The sequence below is a fragment of the Columba livia genome, chromosome 5 (genome assembly GCF_036013475.1).
Source record: "Columba livia isolate bColLiv1 breed racing homer chromosome 5, bColLiv1.pat.W.v2, whole genome shotgun sequence".
Lineage (NCBI taxonomy): Eukaryota > Metazoa > Chordata > Aves > Columbiformes > Columbidae > Columba > Columba livia.
In genome coordinates, this window is record NC_088606.1 from 23538801 (window position 1) to 23559796 (window position 20996).

At 39.6% G+C, this 20996-nt stretch overlaps 1 protein-coding gene across 25 annotated transcripts in view; it reads right to left on the bottom strand.

Moving 5' to 3' along the window:
* Positions 1–20996, bottom strand: part of NRXN3 (neurexin 3) — a 1033016-nt gene that overhangs the window by 715733 nt on the left and 296287 nt on the right. For all 25 annotated transcript variants that reach the window (XM_065063789.1, XM_065063787.1, XM_065063790.1 and 22 more), the window contains one exon: positions 653–1091. In XM_065063789.1, coding sequence (XP_064919861.1) covers positions 653–1091 — 439 coding nt within the window. The remainder of the gene's footprint in view (positions 1–652; positions 1092–20996) is intronic.

A 20996-nucleotide genomic window follows, 5' to 3' on the forward strand; every position in this document is an offset into this window, starting at 1 on the left:
ATTTATACTAGAATTTGGCATTCAAGTGAGAGTAAAAAAATCAAACTGAAAACTGCAAGATGCTAAAGGAAACAGAAAGGGATGAAAATATTGATTTGTCACAATAATTTTGTCACTGGTTGTACCAATTAATTTTCTTTTCCTCATGACAAGATCCAAAACCCCTGTTCATTATAAAGACACAAGACCCAGGAGAAAACAATAATATTGGGTCACAACAATAAGTCCTCATTCCGTTTCTACTAAATTCCTTTTTGAACAGAAGCCCAAAGTAGATCAGTGAGAATTTCTCAAACTAACAATGAAATAATAATGGTTCTGAAAGATCTTAAACATTATAGCATGGCCTAAAAAGTTATCACTATAATCATGTATGCAATTGCAAAGATAGGTCCAAATACCTGAAGATTGTGAATAAAATGTTAATAGAGTGCCTCTGCAATGTGTTTTCAGAAGTTCACACTAAACACATTTAATGAAAACATAGCCATTTATACCTTTGCTTTGCTGGATAAGTATCACTGGAGTAACACTAAGTTTTTCTAAAAAGGTGACTCATATATAGCAGTTTTTGAAGGTTCTGAGAACCAATACACAACCCCAGTTCTCTAGCTGAATGATGAATCTACTCAAGGAGAAGTCATCACTCTACCTGATCTTCCATCTCGTTGAATGTCCACATGATACCACTCTCCATCATTGGCTTTCTTCTGAGTGGCCTTGACTTTAATGGTCCCAGAGCCCATGTCCAGCAGCAAGTAGAGGTTCCCATCTAGGAGCTCAACTGCAAAGAAGTCTACCTTTGTATTTTTCTGGCTCCTGACATCTTTCCTCTCTTGAGGCTTGCCGTGAGTGAAAAGGATCAGTCCATTGGGCTCAGTGGTTCGGAAATCAAATGAGATGGAGCCCATCCTTTTGGTATTCCATTTAGGCAGACTAATATAAGCCTCAGGTGTTTCAAAGCTGATGGGATCCAGTGTAGCCACATTCTCACATACAAATTTAACTTCCCCATAGATCTTCATCTTAGTATCACCAATCCGTGCCAAGCGAGACAGTTCCAGACGAATGTCGTTATTCTTATAAACAACCTGCCAGACACAAGGAAAAATATCATATATCAATCCTGCATACAGTACAAAGACCCCAATTACTTTCAGTCATGGGAGATAAACTTCTCCCAAAAGGCAGCGGAGAGCAGAATGAAGACTATGCAACAGTCTGACATGATTACAGAGGGAGAGAGCAGAACCAAGAGTGTGTGTAGAAATGACAGCAACGGGTACTTTGCAATGACTGTAGAACAGATAAAGCAGGCAGAAGAGAACATTTAACTGAAGGACAGTGAGAACAATTAAATCTACCACAGGCACACTCTGCTGTAAAAGCTTTTGTACATAAAATACAGTGTGTGTCTGGTATCATGCTGTTGTATTTGCATAAATCTCATACAAAATACATAACAAAGTGTAACCTCCATGTCCATCTCTGCTTGCCACAGCAGGGAACTCTGTACTGCCACTGTCATTTCTCTATTATTCCTATAAGCCCACTTAACTAGTAGGAGAGAGGTACAAAAAAATGTAAGGAAATTGCTGTGAACACTTGGTGATTGCCCCGTAGCCTCTAAAGAGCTAAAACAAAAAAAATCCAAAAAACCAAAACAACCACAAAACCACAACCAAGACTTAAAATTTCTCTGATCAAAAAATCTTAGAACAGTACAGGCACAAACTGGCAATGGAGATATCTGCATAGCTTGCTCTTGCTTCAAAAAAGTTAAGCTCTCTGTGTTAACACACAAAAGTCTGTACATATTCAGTGTCTGGGCTCTTACCCTCACCAGGTTAAGGACCAGAACTCTGGACTCCATGTGGCACTACATGGATAGAAATTAGTCAAGAGAAGAGTCCCAAGCAAGTGAGCACAGCTGAGCATGTCTGGCTTGCTCAGGAGTCCAGACTTCCTGCCCTTCTCTTTCTCACAGGTACAGAATTAATTCCTTGCAAAGAGACTCTTCTCTGCCCAATGACATCCTCACAGAGGCAGGGACTGGAGAAGGGACAGAGCTGAAAAACTTATAACCTGTACCTTTTCTCAACCACCTTCTTCACTTTCTGAACCCAGAATGACACATACAGCCAGCAAAAGCATTTCTCCAACCAGCACTGTTTTGATTGAATTCATGTTCTGTGACACTACTGAAGATACCGATTTCTTCTGAGTTATCATTTTTAAATACTTTGTGTCTTTTCCATATAACATACACACACACACACAAATTTGATTTCTGCTTTCAAAATGCTTGCAGGATGATTTGCCAGCAATTCACTGTGAAAAGAGAATGGAAAGGAAATATGCATTGCTAATTCTGCAAATAGGACAGGAAAGTCATAGAAGTCAATCTGAAGTAAATATTAAAAGGCAAATGATGAAGAGAATGAGGGATAAGCTTCTAAAGTAGGTGACCTCGGGATGAAAAATAAATGAAACCACAATTCAACACATTTGTAGCAAGCAAAGAACTTCCAGGTTTTGCTAAGCATTAAAGGAGAATTTCCCCAGCCAGCACAGCATCAGATCTTCCTGTTGCAAATGGAAAACACCCTACATCAGAGTGAAAGATAATCCAACTGTTAATTCCCATTTAGAGCCGTGGCACAAAGCTGTAGTTCCTCCCAGCAGAGGACAGTATTGACCCACAATAGCTTGCTTTGCTCCAATTCCCAATAAAGCACTCTGCCCTCACACAGACTTCAAAAACGTCAAGTCTATTAATATCTGCAACAGGAATAAAATATATTTTCAATTTGTAGGACTGTAGTAGTTTCATTCTACGGATTAACCGTGTCAAATGCTCTCACTAGACAGACCATACACCTCCTTCCAGTGACTCAGCAGGGCTGTGCATTGCAGCCTCCCCCTCTTGCCAGACAGTGAGGTGGATGGATCTCAGCCACACAGCAGAGCTGAGCCACAGCTACATCAGCATCCAGAAAAGGCCCACGTAAGGAGCGTGAGATGAACGTGTTCTCCAAGCACGTGTCTCTGTGCAGCTATCCAGACCGCCCAGGACTTCTGCATGTACTTCGTGTCTGCAGCAATTCCAGTGCTTTCCACAAACGCTGCTTCTGAGCACTGCATGCAGTCCCACCTCTGCAGCTACAGGAAACAGAGGAGCCAAAGGTATAGAGGAAAATAAATGCAACAAGGAGGCTTTAGGAGAATAGTTTGAAAAGGCCAGGGCTCTTGTGTTTGGAGAGGACTGAGAAAGAATATGATCGAAGTTTACACAAGATGGTGGAGAAGGTGAATGTAGAACTGCTCTTTGCCAAATCCAGCAATAATAGTACCAGGGACACTCACTGAAACTTAGAGGATATCAGTTTAAAATAGATTTTTACAAGTACTTATTTACACAGAGGGTAGTGAACTTATAGAATTTGCTGCCAAATGGACAGCAGGTCCAAAAATTGATATTAAAGGGAAAAGGAACGGAGAGGCCTAACAACCCTAATCCAATAGCAGTGGAATCTGTGGAAGTATAAGGGCAATGCACCACTGACAGTTGCCATGCTCACATTCCCTCTAAACAGCACTTGCAATTACCACTTTTGGAGGCAGAATATGGGGTAAATAGATTAACTGTTTTTCAGGCTTTTCTCATGTTCTTAATGAATCTATGTATATAGTAGGTTGAGCAGAGTCTACTGTGTCCCACTACAGGGATAGCCTGTGAAAAAGGTGATAGCAAGGTGAGTGTCAGTCTCCTTTCCCAAATATCAAGCAACAGGGCAAGAGGAAATGACCTCAAGTTATACCAGGGGCAGTTTAGATCAGATATTAGGAAAAAAATATTCACCAAAAAGGTTGTCAAGCATTGGAACAGTCTGCCCAGGGCGCTGCTTGAGTGACCATTCCTGGAGGTATTTAAAAGATGTGTACATGTGGCACTTAGGGGCAGGGTTTAGTGGTGGACATGGGAATGTTAGGTTTATGGTTTGACTGGATGATCTTAAAGGCCTTTTCCAACCTAAATGATTCTTTGATTCTATAACTGTAAATTCATTCCTGTGGGCAGAGTCTTTCTAACAGAACTTACATATGGGACTCTGGTCAGTACAACTTTGGTGCAACTCTGCATTTTCGATTGTACCCCAGTATGGATCTGCTTTGGTGGGCAAGAAAATGCCAGGCCTGCATGAACTGGGACTTCAGTGATCCTAATATAGAACTGCCCTTATAGGATACAACTAGCAGTTGCCCACACCAGCTCTTGTCTAAACTGTATCACAAAAATCTTGACCCAGCCACTCCAGAGAAGCAGAAAGGTAGCAGAATACTCTACATATGTTCAATGGCTGGTGCTTGGTTGTATGTAGCTTTGACTCTATGACCTGCTTTCAGCAACCCATGCAGGTTATTGGTAGAAGGCATACACTTGCATACACAGAAGTAGCTTCCAACTCTCAGCTGAGCCACATATGGGTTATACCTCCCCTTTTTAAATATTTGATAACTTGAGTAACAAGTTACGGAGAAACACAAATAGGTTTATTTAGGATTTGTTGCAGGCTGCCTTGTATTTCAGTAGTCATATCAGGACCACAGCTGAAGAATCCTTGAGACAGAAGACTTTCAAAGGATCTAGAGAAAATTACATGGAGTTAGTTATAAACCAGAAAGTCACTAACAATGAGGGATCTGAGAGCAAGTTTGGAATAAAGGACCAACAATAAAAGAACAAAGGAAGAACTGGAGAAGAAAGGAGAAAGGGTATTTAATAGATAGAAGAGTTACAATCTGAATCTCTGTTACTGAAATGTTTGTTGTTCTACATTATTTTCTTTTAAAAAAACTCCAAACCCAGAACCTAGCTTGAGAACTTTAAAAAACATCTGTGTTGAAGGAGAAAGTGCAAGCTTGTTCACACAGGAGACTTGAGGTATTGACAGCCACATTTGGACATCAAGATCTTGATATATAATCAGGTACACCAGAATCACAGAACTATAAACAAAAGGATAAAAATAATCCTTGGGTGTAAAACCTGGTCAATCCTAAGCAGAAAGAGAGAGACAGCAGCATCTCTGGCTTGAGTATGAAACACTGCCTTATAGCTTCTGATATCCACAGTTCAACTGTTAAACCAAAGGTTCAAGAATGCAAAAAGGGAAGGTAATTAAGGGACTAGAATGAATGTCCCATGGAGAAAAACATTTAAATTCATCTGTTTAATAGGTAGAGGTTAAAGGGTGGTTCGATTACAATCTATGAGTACCTGAGCAGAAAATGGAATTTGGCAATAGAGGGCTCTTCAATCCATATGACAAAGGAATAATGGGATCCGAAGGCGAGAAATTGAAGTTAGAGAAATTCACATTTTAAAATACTATTACTTATTTTTACATGAGGGTAATGTGCTACAGGTTATGGTGTGTTCTCTGCTACCGGCAAACTTTAAATTAAAATAGGATCTTGTTTTCTCTAAAAGACATAGTGAGACAGGAATTAATTATATAGCAAATCAGTCTAGATTATCATAATGGCTCTTTCTGGCCTCATAACCTATGAATCTTTGTGTTTTAATGAAATCAACAGATGCTTTAGTGCAGTTTTCCAGCATAGATGAAACACATCCTTCCCAAATGTTAAAACTGCCTGGTAAAGAAGATGCTTGTGTGAATTCCAGTCTGACTTGCCACTAGTTCTTTCACTGAGCCTTTATCATATATTTGTGATCCTGCCTTCCAGCCTACAAATAAAAAGAAAAGCAAGTAAAAAGCCTAGGATGAGCTACCGGATTCTATAGTTCTAAATATACGAGCTTCAAGAACTAGTTTCTTAGGGAGTCACACGCTGCAAGCCAGAGAAGGAGCATTTTCACCAAGAACGCTGTCTGCCAGCAGTATGACTGATCATTTGCATAACATTTCCTACCTTGTATTCTCATTTTACCAGAAATCTCTGAACTTGAGTGCTTTTCAGGATCTATCAAAATACTGTTTGAAACCCGCACCTCTTCAACTCCAAATGAGGCCAAGATTGACTCTGCTGGTCCTCACTAGGCCACAGTCTTCCAGAACTGCTCTAGGACATGGTTTCCATAACAACAAACAAGCACAGCAATGAAGGCAGTGGCCAGGATTTTGTCCATTTTTATCAGGTGGCTTTCTGAACAAAGCAATCTTGCCTGTTTAAACAGAGACCAGTTTGATTTTATTCTGTGTCTGATATCTGTATCAGAGAGGGTCAAGATGCCTAAGAGAGTCAAGGAAATTATTCCTGGGGAGGAACACACACATCTATTTTACAACTACCGCTGAAAAGATGGTACAAAAGAGAAAGGAGGAAAAAATGACTAGCAAAAGCTATGCACAGAGCATTTGAAAAGTAACGTTTATGCTTCTGTCCTGGTGACAGCTTCTAATCTTAATACCACTTTATATCCCAAAAATGAAACTAGAAGAATGACAAAAGTGTTTTTTCCTTTTCCATGAGGACTGCTTCTGAATACACTTTAACAGAGGAATATTTTGACTGTTCAATCTGCCTTTGCTTAATGAACTGGACCAGTATAAATGTATGGTCAGGGATGGGATAGTCCAGATACACACGGCCACTGGTAATCAGCAGGAGAATTCCATGGCATCTGAGACATTTGGAGGGATAAAAAGATATACAGTAAATTAGGTTTCCTTTAAATCTGCGGAGAAATAAGAGTTTGTTTTAAACTGAGCTAAACTAAATCAGCAATCTAGTTTGGAGGTTTCTTAAAAATGGCAACTTTGCAGTTCTGAAGCATTCAAGGAATTTCTGCAGCTAAACTTAAAAGAAGCTTCACTCATGGGTTAATGAGAGCTCTAATCAGATGGCTTTTCACAATGATGGAAAGCATCTCTCTGCAATCAAGTAAAGATGCAGATAGAGAGGGAACAACAAAAGTGAGAAAAAAATTATATGCTAGACTTGGCCAGTAGCCAATATAAAGATTCCTCTCCAAGTTGGTGCTATTAAGCAGGAAACATGGCTTTTTGTGAAGGCTAGTCACAGGCACCCACAGGGTGGGTGGCCAGGGGGGAAGCCATTGAGAGCCTGGCAAATTAGAGATGACCATCATGAACTATCATGAAAAAGGGCAATAACCTGAAAACTGTGTAAGTTTAGCGAACCAGGAAAAGCACCCAAGAAGTTCAGGCAAGTTCACCTACTGCATCCTGTGTTTCACTGGTTGCTTTTCATCAGCTTCCCACATCACTTCTCAGGACAGCTAATGCCAGACACTCAGCCTAGAGCCTTTCTAACACTTCCTAAAAGGCACCTGCTCAACCAAGACATGTTCATGCAGATTAATAAATGACAGTTTATAAGCTGTTTTAGCAAAACTGTGTGTTTCTAGTCTGCCCCTCCTAGCATGTAGAAACAAACACACCAGCTACACAATGCTTTGCTTTGTGACTGGGACAGACTATATGTGCAGCAATCCAAGGCTTCAGTGACAGGTAACTAAAGCTGCTATGCTTATTTAAAGAACTGTATGTGGACTGTGCATACCTGGTCTAAACATCTTTGATGGTTCACTGGGATTACAACTGTATTCGGGTATTTACATAAACGTAATGACCATTTACCACACTGAAGAAGTTAATTTACCTGTCATTAAAAACAATACATTGAACATTAACAACAAGTAACTGAAACCAAACAAATAATATCCAAATATCATTTGTGCTATGTTGGCTAAAGTAACACTATCCTACATTTCATGTGAATTTAACAAAGAACATGTGTTTATCCAGCTAAAAATATGCATATGGTGAGTAGAACACTTAAAGAACAAAGCAGAACTATTTCAAGTTTCCCTACAAAGTTTTTTCTATCTAGGTTCTGAATAACTTCAATTTTGTAGAAAACTCCATAAGAGAAAAGAGATTGATTTCATTTTAGAAGAATTATAGGAAGATACAGAGAAGCACTCCCCAAAGTAGAATATAAAGAAAGAGAAAGAAAAAGGATTCAAGGTGACAGTAAAAAGAGCTGAAAAAGGCAAGGTAGAATTTCTTCAACTGGTCTAGTGAGAATACAGTAAAGATAATTATTCAGAAAGAGGCTTATCCTGAAAAATGACATTTCCTTAACAGATAATGAAGACAGAGGACCCAGTACTTCATTGTGGCCACAACTGTCCTTTAAGGCAAAAAATTAGCTCCTGCTTTTCATGAGAATTCAGGACATCTGAGTGTGTCCACAGTTACTGCAGAGTTAATACCAACCCAAATCATGCACAGGGTATCCCAGAGCAAGCTTAAGCAGATCAAGGCAGACCAAGGTCCATCTTGCTGCCTTATCTTTCACCTTGGAATATACTAAGATAAAGACTAAGATATACTAAGATAAACTAAGATATACTAAGATAAAGATTTCTATCTATGCCTTTTTGGAATAAAATCTAAGATTATTTTTGCCCTACGACTAACCAAATATTGCATGAATGAGAGTGATTCCAAACCTGTAATGAAGGAAGAAGAAAAATAAAACTTTAGGGGGGAAAAAGTTGCTTTACAGCTATTTATTGAATTTCTAATACATGTCTAGAACTGTACAATACGTTTTTGCATATACTGAGACTGCTGCTTCTTGAGTTAACTATGAAGACTGCCAAGTGAATAAAATGTAAAACACTGTAAGACCATCCTTATGCTTGGTGTTGCATTGCAGCATTCAAACTACAGAAAAGTAGCGTTGTGAAATGACCTACTTCCTTTTTAATAGGTACTAATTAGGACAGAAATTATTTTATAACGTGGGTGGATTTCTGCATCCTCCATAGAGGGCTACACTGACTGCTAATTCATTTGGTCTACTGTTGAATAAAATTTTTATTTCAAAGGGAATGGCAGACTCCACAATTGCATCTTGAGACAAACATGATTGGAACATTAGAAATTACATATGTTAATTTAGAGAAAAGGACATGACAGTGTACACAGGGGAAAGAAGCCTTCATAGTTGCAAGAGAAATGCTGATGAAGCATTCCAGATGAGCCTCAAAGACTAAAGTCTTTTCCTCCTCTACCAAAATGGCACAGCTTAGGCAGCAGTAAGATAAAGTAGAATTGGTTGCAGCATAGACTATGATTTAAGGATGAGCGCTCTTTTGTGCTTGAAGTGTCAAGTCATCTTCTCATTGCAGAGACTTGAGATTCTGGAATGAGTGAAGAAAAGGGTCAAAGGACACAAGGTATAGTTTCTGCATTTCTTAAAATATCACCTTTCCATGGAACTTCTAAACAATGGTGAGAAAGCCATCAAACCCCAAATATGTTCAAAAATATGTTCCTCATATCATGGTGGATAACTTGACGTAATGGAATTGGTTTTGCAGAAGTGCTCATTTCAATTCCGACTTTACTGCTAAAGGTAAAAGAAATGCTCTTAGAAATCAGACTTAGATTTCTCAGTCTGTTCCTGAAATCTAGCTGATCTTTGTTAATATTTAGGTGAAAAAGTAACTGACTGATATGTGACAGTAGTAGAATTCACCTGTGTCATGGCAAAGAGTTTAAGGCATTTCACCATGCATTCAGGTGCAAAAATTTGAACTTCCCTCCTCCTTCATGTTCTACTGAACCTCCATTTGGTCTAGTAACAGAAGAATAAAAGCTCCAGGACAGAGGAGCCAAGACAGCCAGCTGTGATGGTCCTTACCTGTGCTACAAACACAGGCATACTTCATGCTAGCCCTAGAAAGCTACTTGTACCTTGGACATGTCTCTGGATATAAGAAAGGGCAGAGAGGAGTTATGTCAATATTTTACAAATATTCATGAAGAAATAATAATGAGGAAATTCTGTGTTCTACACTAAGCTTGTATAGCACAGAAGAAAAGAAAAGAAAAAGATGGCAGAAACACTTCATAACTACATACAGAAAATCTTTCATTGGGTAGACTGAATGAAGCATCCTGGAATGTATAGAGACACAGGAGGTGACAGTGCTGTAGTCTGCTGGAGATCATGTCCATTTGGAGAACTGCACTTCAAGAAAGGTGTGGGACTATTGAAAAGGGTCCCAAGGAGAGAAAGGAGAATAACCAGATGTCTAGAAAATAGAAGAAAGATTGAAAGTATTGCTTCTTTTTAACATAAAGAAAATAAAACTGCAAGGAGACATTATAACGGTGTTCAAATGTAAAAAGGCTTCTACAAAGCAGAAAGGAATGATCCGTTCTTTGTATCTATGCTGAAAAGGACAAGAATTAATAGGCAAAAATTACAGCAAGGAAATGTTTGAATTAATGTTAAGAAAAGCTTTTTTTTAATTTAAGAACAGTGAAGCACTGGAAGAGATTGTTTGAGAAGCAACCATCACTGGAGGCCTTTAATTACAGGTTAAAGAAATCACTGTCAAGACTAACATAGATGTCATTGATTTTGCCTTGGGACAGTGGAAGTCGAAAGGACTAAATAACCTCTTAATGTCGATTCCAGTTTTATTTTATATGATTCCATGCTGGGGGCTGGGAGGGTGAGGTGCAGTGAGAAAGGGGAAATTACCATGTAGCTAAAGATTTCCATAGTGTTCAATGCACAGAAAGGATGATTAAACCTTATATTGACACAATTTACATATCACAAACACGAACAGTGTAAGTTTACAAGTGAACTTCCTAATTAATGAAGTTTTGACAGCTTTTTTAGAGTTAAAAAAAAAAGAAGAAAAAGAACAATCACAGAAGCTTATTTCCCAGCATGCAGTAGTTGACTTCAATTACATTCAGCTCTGTATTGAGCTTATATAGACATTCACCAGTTACAGAATGCTCGGCTCCTCCCAAATGCATCCTGAAATCTCAGATTTGTCTAGCTAGCACAAGCTAAATCTGTCTAGCCTGGTTCAGCGATGAGTACATGAGGAAATGATTACTGTCAAGTGTCTTAAGGATTTCATCTGAAAGGCAGAGAGGAATTATTTTAGGATGGCCCTGCTGATCATTTAAGTCTTGAACCTTATTACACAAGACATTGAAAACTGCATCAGTCAATGACTTAGCAAATAAACACTCCACTTAGCAATTTCATTGTATTTCAAATCCACCTAAGGTTGTGCAAGTACAAAAGACCTATCTCAGGAAAAAGATCTGTTTAGCATGGCTGGGTGAACGTTTCCATTGGGATAGCTTTCTAACAGAGAATTCCATTTTCCTGAAGGAGAATTAGCAATGAGATGTTGCACTTCAAGCCGCTGCAACCCAAAACAGTATGTTTAGTTTCATTGAACTTAACAGAAAAGCTTTTGAATGAACTTACCAGAACATAAAACTGTATTTTCCGAGCATTGCATTTACTTTCAATAGCAGTCACCACTTTTACCTCTGGCCTGCACTCTCTAGGGAAATACTTTTACGTAATGCAATGTCAGTCTTCCCCATGTTGTTGTTCCTCAGGAGTCCACATTGTGACCAGTATTATTTAACATCTTTGTCAGGGACATGGGCAGTGAGATCAAGTGCACCCTTAGCAAGGTTGCAGATGACACCAAGCTGAGTGGTGTGGTTGATATCTAGAGGGAAGGGATGCCAACCAGAGGGATCTCAGCCGGCTTGAGGATTGGGCCTGTGGGAACCTCATGATGTTCAACAGGCCAAGTGCAAGGTCCTGCACCTGCATCATGGCAATCCCAAACATGAACACAGGCTGAGGGATGAAGGAATTGAGAGCAGCCCTGCAGAGAAGGACTTTGGGATACTGGTGGATGAAAAACTGAATATGACTCAGCAATGTGCACTCAGCCCAAAAAGCCAATCGCATCCTGTGCCACACAAAAAAGGAGTGTGGCCAGAAGGTCAAGGGAGTTGATTCTGCCCCTCTACTCTGCTCTGGTGAGACCCCACCTGGAGTACTGCATTCAGTTCTGGGGCCCCCAGCAGAAGAAGGACATGGACCTGTTGGACAGAGTCCAGAGAGGGGCCACAAAGATGATGAGGGAGCTGGAGCACCCTCCCTATGAAGACAAGCTGAGAGAGTTGTCATTGTTTAGCCTGGAGAAGAGAAGGTTTCTAGTACTTAAAGGGGGCCTACAGGAAAGATGAGGAGGGACTTTTTATGAGGGAGTGTATCGACAGAATGAGAGGTAATGGTTTTAAACTGAAAGAGGATAGATTTAGATACTAGGAAGAAATTCCTGTGAGAGTGGTGAGACACTGGAACAGATTGCTCAGAGAAGTTGTGGATGCCTCATCCCTGGAAGTGTTCAAGGCCAGGCTGGATGAGGCTTTGAGCAACCTGACTGAGTGGAGGGTATCCCTGCCCCTAGCAGAGGGTGTTAGAATTAGATGATCTCTAAGGTCTCTTCCAACTCAAACATTCTATGACTAGTTTTGCCACAAAGCAGCTTGACCAAATACTCTGGCCTCCATGGGAGAATGGGCCACAAGGGCCCTACAATACAGCTACCACATGGAGCTGAACTGGATAGGAAATTATAGTTCTTCTTAAACAGGCTCCAGAGTATTTGGGGTCAGCTCAACCGTTAATATGAAATAATTTGGCTCAGTGAATATCAGAATGTTACATATTAATTTGATTCTGAATTTTTGAGGGATTTTCATTAGGAAAAAAAATATATATATATCTTACCAGCAGCAACAAAGCCAAATATGAGCTAGAGGAACCTCCTTCAAGACAGAAACTTCATTTCAGTCAGCATTTCATTTCAGTGATACAATGTGTTTTAATGATAATACCAATGTTTAAAGTCTTCTGTGACAATACTGAATAGATATTGCTTGCTTACAGGTACACATTTTTTCTCCAGTGCTATCTTCCCTAGCCAATATGCCTTGAGCCTGCTTCACAAGAATATCCCTGGCAGGTACAAGAAGGTAGTTTAGTCTCCATATGCCAGTCAAGCATTGGACTCACTGCCCAGGCTTCCAATGCAAATTGTGCCAAGCACAGTGGCACAGAAAGGGGTTTTGTCACTTGTACACATACAGATAAAAAAAACACCAAAAACAAAACACCAAAACCAAACTAAAACAGAACAAAACCAACAAAACAAACAAACAAACAAACAACCCCCAACAAAACACCAACACACACACACCAAACAAACAAAAAAAAACCACCAAACAGAAAGCATTTGTCATGACGTATGGGAGAACACATGCTTAAAAGTGAGCACTGCTCAAATAATTATAAAATTAAGGCAACAAATTACGTGGCAGATTTAGTATCATGTAGACTTAGTCCACAAACTTAAAGTGCTGTCACTGTAGCAGGATGCTGTCACTGTTCATAGCAGAATAATAGCAATTGGGGGTGCCGCACCCCAGAATGTGTCTCCCTCCCTGAGCCTTGGCACAAAGGTCACAGGGACACTGGCATTTCCTCCTGCCTGCAATGGCAGCCAGAGTGAGAGGCAGGCCCTGACCCTAACCCTCTCCTTCTGCAAGGGAGCAAAGACACTCCAGCTCTGCTGAAGAAGTGCCACCAGCAGGACGGCTCTATCCCACAGCACAGGAATCTCTCTTGGATCTCTTAGCTCACCTCCATTCAAATTCCACAGCATGGAACAAAGTTCAAAACCTCCATAGGTAAAGTTCTGCAAACACTTATCTCACACAACATAAGGCCCAGTGCAAAGTGGGGAGGTGATGAGCGAAATATTTGCTTAAATATTTGCCGGAGGGGGAAGGGAATGTAACTAACTCCCTGCCTACAAGTGACATCAGGAGAGAAATACCATCCCCTTATAACCCCACCTTGATGCTAGGAAAAGAACCAGAAGCAACTTTACATCTTTCTTCTAAAAACTCTTCAGTTGTGACCTCCAGCTCCACACCTTCCAACTCCGATAAAAGGAAGGGAGGTGAATAATTTTTTAAAAATCTACCTTCTGTTAGGAACAGAGTCTCAGTTACCGTGATGCCAGAAAGTCCAGCGCATCCCTTCAGAAGCCACCCAGCTGCACCAGCCACAGCTTTAGTCCACAGTACAGCATTGTCTCAGACCAATAAAGGGTGACTGGGACACCTTCCCCTCACCTGGCCTCCAGAGCAATCCCTATTGACAAAACCATTTTCCTAGCCCCCACTCACTTTACAGGCTTACTGAGGAAAAAGAAAACAGAGCAAAAGTATAATAGTATTAAAACAGCAGACCTGCCAGAGCCCAACAGGGCTGTGAGTAAAACTTCAGCCTCATCACTTGCTTTCATATGGGAGCTGTGTGCATGGAGCAGAAGTCCAGCCGCTCTGGGGGGGATGAGAGGGGAGGGCAAAGCAGCTGGCACGGCCAGAACGCTGCTGCCGCAGTGGGAGAGCATTAAGGGAAGCACACAAAAGGAGAATGAAACAAAAGAAAAAAAAGGGTGACATTTTCCAGCTGAAGCACTGAGATGAGAAGCAGAAATGTGAGACAGATGAGGGCCTGAGCACCCCATTCAGCACTAGATTACACCTCCTCCTCAAAGCAGGTGGGTGCTGCAATCAGGAGCAGTGAGAGCTCTTCGGTGGGGAGGGAGTTCGGGGCTGGAGCCGGTATGGAGCATCAGACAAAAGAGGCACCTGATTAGCTGGTTCACCCAGTGCACTGGGCCTGGTGCTGCAAAATGCAGAGAGCTTTCAATACCATTTTGCCTCCAGAGTGGGCCTATCACTATCTATATTTTTCCTTTCTAAAAAAAAAAATGGGGGACAGTTTTTCTTCAAGGAGAGCTGAAAAAGATACATCTCTCTGTCATAGAAACATTTTACAGAATAAATTCCTACAGGACATTTTCAGTTACTGTGTGAATATTTTTTCTAGATGTTAACTCATCGTATTTACCTATGACCATCTCTGACTCCCCCATTAAGGGCCACTATCACCATTTTACAGAAAGTGAAAGAGAAGCAGAGGGAACTGAATATTCATGGAGAATTCATACAGCAAGTCAATACATAGAATGTCTCTTCTTCCTAATTACTACCTTGCACCTAAGTAATAGCTGGAGAAACTGTTTTGATGACACAGCTTTGAAATTCCATACTGTAAATATGAAATGCCAATAATTTATTCCCTTAGCTGTCTTTTCCTGTAATGTCGTTTTAATTCATCCAGGCAGAGGGCTCCCATTTTCTCTGTGTAGAGCCTGGTTTTACATAAAAGGGAGACTGATCTCACATCTAATAAAGCTTATTTGATACAAGCCTAACTTGCAATATTATCCTACATTTTCTGTTTTCCTCAGTATTATTTTGGTTCTTAATTTCTTAAGCAGCTGTATAGAGCTTACATTGTTCAAACACTAACAGGCAGAAAACAAAATCTGCCTTAGTCATTTTTTGACCAAAATTCTCCATTTAAATCTTTTAACCCTTTCTGGTCAGCAGGACTGCTCACCCACTTCTGTTGTTCAAGTCCCAAACACCTTTCCATGGCTTCACTGAGACACCGCTGTGGTGTGACAGCTGCAAACAGTCCCAGAACATGGTGAACTTCCATTTCTGGAGTAACTTTCTTTGCAGGAGAGGGCTTAGGAAAGGAGCCCTCTGCTTGTTATTACCCACACTGTGATGACCAGAATGATAGAAATGATTGTTTCATCCATGTAACACTCTTAAAGAACTAAGTGTTTCTCATCTATGGCAGTTTTATTCTCCTTACACAGAGCAAGTGCTGTAAAAAAAAATAAATCACAAAATACATTGAAATCAGTCAGCTATTCTCTTTCTAAGAAAGCTTGACTGCATGGTACATTGGCTGTTGAAGGAAAAAGTAGGAGAATAAGAGGAAATGGCTGACACACTCACAAAACAGATTTGTATTCTTTAGTGCAGGACTAGATGCTGATGTCTGGACATGTAATTAATTCACATGCTTCATTTGTTTGCTAATTTGCACCTATGTATATTTGCATTTACATAAACATATCCATGCACTGTACATACATACATAAGAAGGCACACGTATTTATACACTCACATACAGAACTGAACAGTGGATCTCTGCATTTGTACCTATTAAGGGCACACATCCGGTTTTATAAACATATGTAAACAGCAGCTGTACACATGCTACTATATTTACATATGTACCTACACATGTCCTCATCTCTCCACCCGTGATTCTTATGCAGTGCACACGCTTTTCCAGGACAGTAAACTGAAGTGTGCTTATGATCCGCATTAGAAGAGTGCACACCATCTGCATGTGGATTCTCACATGGTGTGTGTTCTTATGCAGGTGTGCAGCCAACAAACTGCTTGTCATTCTGGAAACTGCTATCCCTCACACATCCCGAGGCAGCTCAGAAAACAAGAGCATATTTTTTTATTAAACACTCTACACAAGCATGGAGTTACCATTTCCTAAAGAAAAGACTGATGGAGGTAAGATTACACCAGCATATCCACACCCCTGGTATATCTAGAAGTCTGATTTCAGTTCAGAAGATGCAACTGACTTTGCTGTATGTGACACTGGCCAGCGTGCCAAATGGGACTCAGCAAGAGGTAAGCATGCTCTTTCATGCATTTCTTTTTCTGTCACCTTGGCATGGCCAAGCCTGAAAGCAGTACAGACAAGGAAAGAAGCAATGAAAAGACAATAGGGGCTTGTCTGTGGAGTATTTCTAGTGTAAGCTACCCCTTGCTGGCCATGTTCTTGCCTGGAGTCCCGTTCCATGTCCAAATAACTCCACGTCAGATCTGACTGTTCTACTTTAAAAAAGCAAACAAAAAAATAAACACACACCAGAAAACAAACAAGCAATAACGGCATACAAAGCCCAGTGTGCAGAATATAAAGAGGCAGATGCTGAAAAATACATTGCTAGAGAAAGTATGTTCAGCCCACCATCTGACCCAGCATCACTGTGTCTTGCCAGTCCTAGGCAGGAATTTTTCTGCTTGGCTTGGGTCCTTCATATGTAAGGCATTCAGAATAGGCTAGTGATGATAACTAAGGCACTCTGAATGTGCTGCTGTTTTCTAAACTGTACTATGCTATTTTCTTCCTTTTTCTCCCCTTCCAGCACTGCACTTCGAAAGAGCTGAAATTTTCAGCTACCCCACACTTCCCCATTTTGATTTGCAAGCAACATAAATAGCAACCAAAGCAGACAAATTATTTCCATGACTCCTCAGTCACTCTGTCAGTAGGGTCTGTATGGTTTTATAATACAATTCCTTTGCCCTTGAAAGTGTAAGTTTTTCAGATTGTTCTGGTATCCACAAGCCTGACACCTTTCACTACAAACCCATCTTTTGCTTGAGCGTCTATCAACAGGTATTACTAAGGATAAGAATTATTTCTCAAGAGTTTCCAAAAGGAAAGATGAGTTGCAGACATCTGTTGAAGATCCATTATTCCCTTACAAAGCCACAGGGAAACCAGAAATCCTGAACTGCCATTTCTATAATACATTGTGCTACCAACTAGTTTTATCCTACCTAGGCTAACATGCATCCTAAAAGCAGATCATCAGCTTCTTGCCACATTCTTCCTTGTTTGTGTAGAAGTCTTATACCCCAGAAAGTTAAACACTAATTAGGTTGAAGCAAGAGAACAAACCCTCTTGTGTTAATCACATCCTGCAAAGTTTGCATGCGTGCTCCTGTAAGAGCCATAAGAGGCATAGTCACTGCCTTCTAAAAACAAGTTTCATTTTCCCAGGCTGTACATAAAATCTATGCCAGTAATGGAACATTACTATTACATTATTATTACTATCACTAAAATTACTGTTGATTCTTACACATTAGAGACACCAGTGTGGTTGGGAAAACCAGGAGGCAGCAAGTAGCAGTTGAAGGGATTTCTCTGAGATGGAGAAGCATAGGGATCATCCCGTACTGCTTTCCAAAAACTTAGGAGTAGAGGTTCATTCTGATGTCCAAGGGATCCCATGCATGAAAAACATTAAGGGCAGTAAAAGGCAATATGTAAACAAGAAAATTTTACTTTATGACTTGCTTCTTATTTTATGGAAGATATTTTATTAATAATATATTAACATATATTATATATATTAAATATATATATATTAATAATTCCAGGTGCCAGAGAGAGACAGACTGAGACAGTGCACCGGTGAAAGGGCCACTGTTCAAAGTTCTAGTCCTAGAATGGCTGAACTGCAACCATTGAGTGACTTCCAGATACTGGAAAGCAGTTTTGAGACCTAAGGTGAATTCCAGAAAAGGACAAGAAGATATCTAAAATTCCGTTTACTTATCACTTTGACATGCATATAATAATACATACTCAGACACATTCTCATTTCAGTTCAGCCCAGTGCTAGATTATAGATTTAGGATCAAAGACTGTAAGTAACTCTCACACAATGGGAACCGTATCTAAGCCTTGCAAATAGTGCCTATGAAAAGAGCACGTGTGTCTTGGTGCATAACCAATTGAACATGAAATGCCTTTGTAAAGCAGTTGTTAAGAGGGCTAATGGGATTCTTCAGTGTCTAAGTAGGAAACTGCCAAGAAAATACAGAGAGAAACCACTGACTGTGTATACAGTATTACTGAAACTATTTAATAATACAGTGGCCTGTTATCTTGTCTACACTTTTATTAATAAAAGATGTTCAAAAACTTCAAAGAGCACAGAAAAGTACTACAGTGATTTCAAGTCTCAAAGTCTATACTGTACTAGGTGAGTTATCCAATGAATTCCATGTCTCTCACCCAAAGCTAGGGCACAAGTTGATGCGGTCCTACAATGCTACAGGAATCTGCATGGGGAGAAGCTGTCTGACAGGGAAGGTTTGCTTTAATTTAGGAGACAAAGCATAATCTTATATGGTAGCTAAACAAATTCCAAATATTCAGTCTGGAAGTATTATACGATGTTTCATAACCAATGAAGTCTTTAAATCATGATACGATGCATTAGTAGCCAAAAAAGGGGTTATATCTTGATACAGAAATCCATCAAAATCCCAAGAAAGCAATTGTTTGTTTAAAAGGTTCAGCTTATAAAATTTAAGAAGTATGAAACTAACAGTTTTTTCTCTGTCAGATATAAATACATGAAGAACGTAAGTGCTTATATCACAAGAGGATGACCAAGTATTTTGCAATCAATGAGAACAAAAGAGGATGTTTTAATTTCACAGACCTGTGTCACTTTCTCTAAAGTCTTAAAAGAGCTGAATGAGGAGGTTTATTTTTAATCTGGGAATAACAGAAAGATAACAGATGAATAAAAGAATGTTAATGTTGTATAAATATTTTTTAAAAGCAAAAAAGGACAAGATGTATAACTATAGAAGGGTTTAGCCTGCAGGAAACATCAGCCCTGGAGGAAATAGCACAAAAGCTTCTATCTAAAATGCTTAATAAAAACATTAAAGGATAAGAATACAATACTTAATGTCATTAGATCTTCCTGTGTAAAAGGAGTTCCTGTCAAATAAATCTGGTAACATTTGAATGATGATGGTGAAGGCACAGATGAAACATTTTTTAAGGCACTTGACTGAACACCAGAAGAGAGCTCTGCTTAAATTAACAGTATACGAAACAGGACATAATATTAAATAGATAAATATTATATAGATAAATATTAAATAGATAAATAGTTGTCTGTGGGGTGCCATTACTGAAAAGAGGCATTTCTAATGCACCATAAGAGTCCATATGTGGTGCAGAAGTATTAAACATTTTCTCAGTTAGCTAGAATTAAATATAAAAAGCACTGAAGCTAATACTTGAAGGTAACACTAAGTTGGGCAGAGCACTAAATAACTTTAAAGACAGAGCAGTCATACAGAATGATGTGTAGAGCATGGAAGTCCAGCCTCTTTCAATCCAAACAAATGTTAAAAGTTGAACGCTGAAACATATGGTCTTACAAACTTGGGAGACAGGCCATGAACTACAGAACCAGGAAGGGGAAGCTGCGAGGGAACCACAATCTGCAAAGCAGTGACTTCAAAAATAATTTAGGAAACATCAGAGGAGTAAGTTTGAGCTTCCAGTAAAGCACTATGGCCAAAAGGGAGGGGTCAGTCTCAGAATATTTGACTAGAGTAAACTGTGAAAAATGTAATTATGATTTGTGCTAAAAAAGAGCGCAGCTATTCTACTTGCATGGAAAGTTACAAAAAGGACATTATGAAAGTTACAAAAGACATTGCGATTGTTAATAAGACCCCCTCTTAACCAAATAAGGCATAGAACTAAGACAAAGGAAATACCGGCTAAGCTTTGAGCAAACCGTATGGCTAATTGTAAACCTGGCTTGCTTTAAACCAACTGTAAGACTAACGGTGAAACTAGAAGGTAACAAGGTAAGAAGAAGACACGGAGGAAAAAAGAGGAACTTCCTCCAGAATGACCAACCACAAGAAGGCCTCCTGAAGACCACAGAGGAAAGAACAAGTAATACCGAAGAAACAAAAATAGGCTGAAACAAACCGAAATCCAGAACTCAAGGACAATTAAAAAGGCCAGTTTGGAGATCTTAGTGTATGTGTTGATGAAGCACAGACTCCCCGCACTCCCAGCGCTGTTTTGCTTACGTATTATCACAAATTATAATAAATGGTATTAAGTGCTGCTATCCATGATTGGAGTAGCTTGAGTTGTTTATTTCAAACAATAAAAGGAATAGGATGTTACTTCTGCATGTAGCATTGGTACGATATACAATTAAACATTAGGTACTATTCTAAATGAAGACATTTCTTAAAGAAAGGACTCTAAACAATTGCAAAGAATACATCAAGTAGCTTCAGCATGATTTGAGAACTAGAATAAATGCCTTGCAATAAAAGACAAGGAACTCCATCCATTTTTTTTCCAAAAGACAGAAAAAGAAGGGACTTGATTATAATGAATAGGGGAAAAAACACTGGATTTCTGAAGCATCTTTGTTCCGCTAGAAAATTGCATCACAAGAACCAACATTTGGGAGATATTGTCAGACCAATTCCAAAAAGATTACAAGGCTCAGTTTCCTTTAAAAGTAGAAGGCAATTAAACATCACAACAAC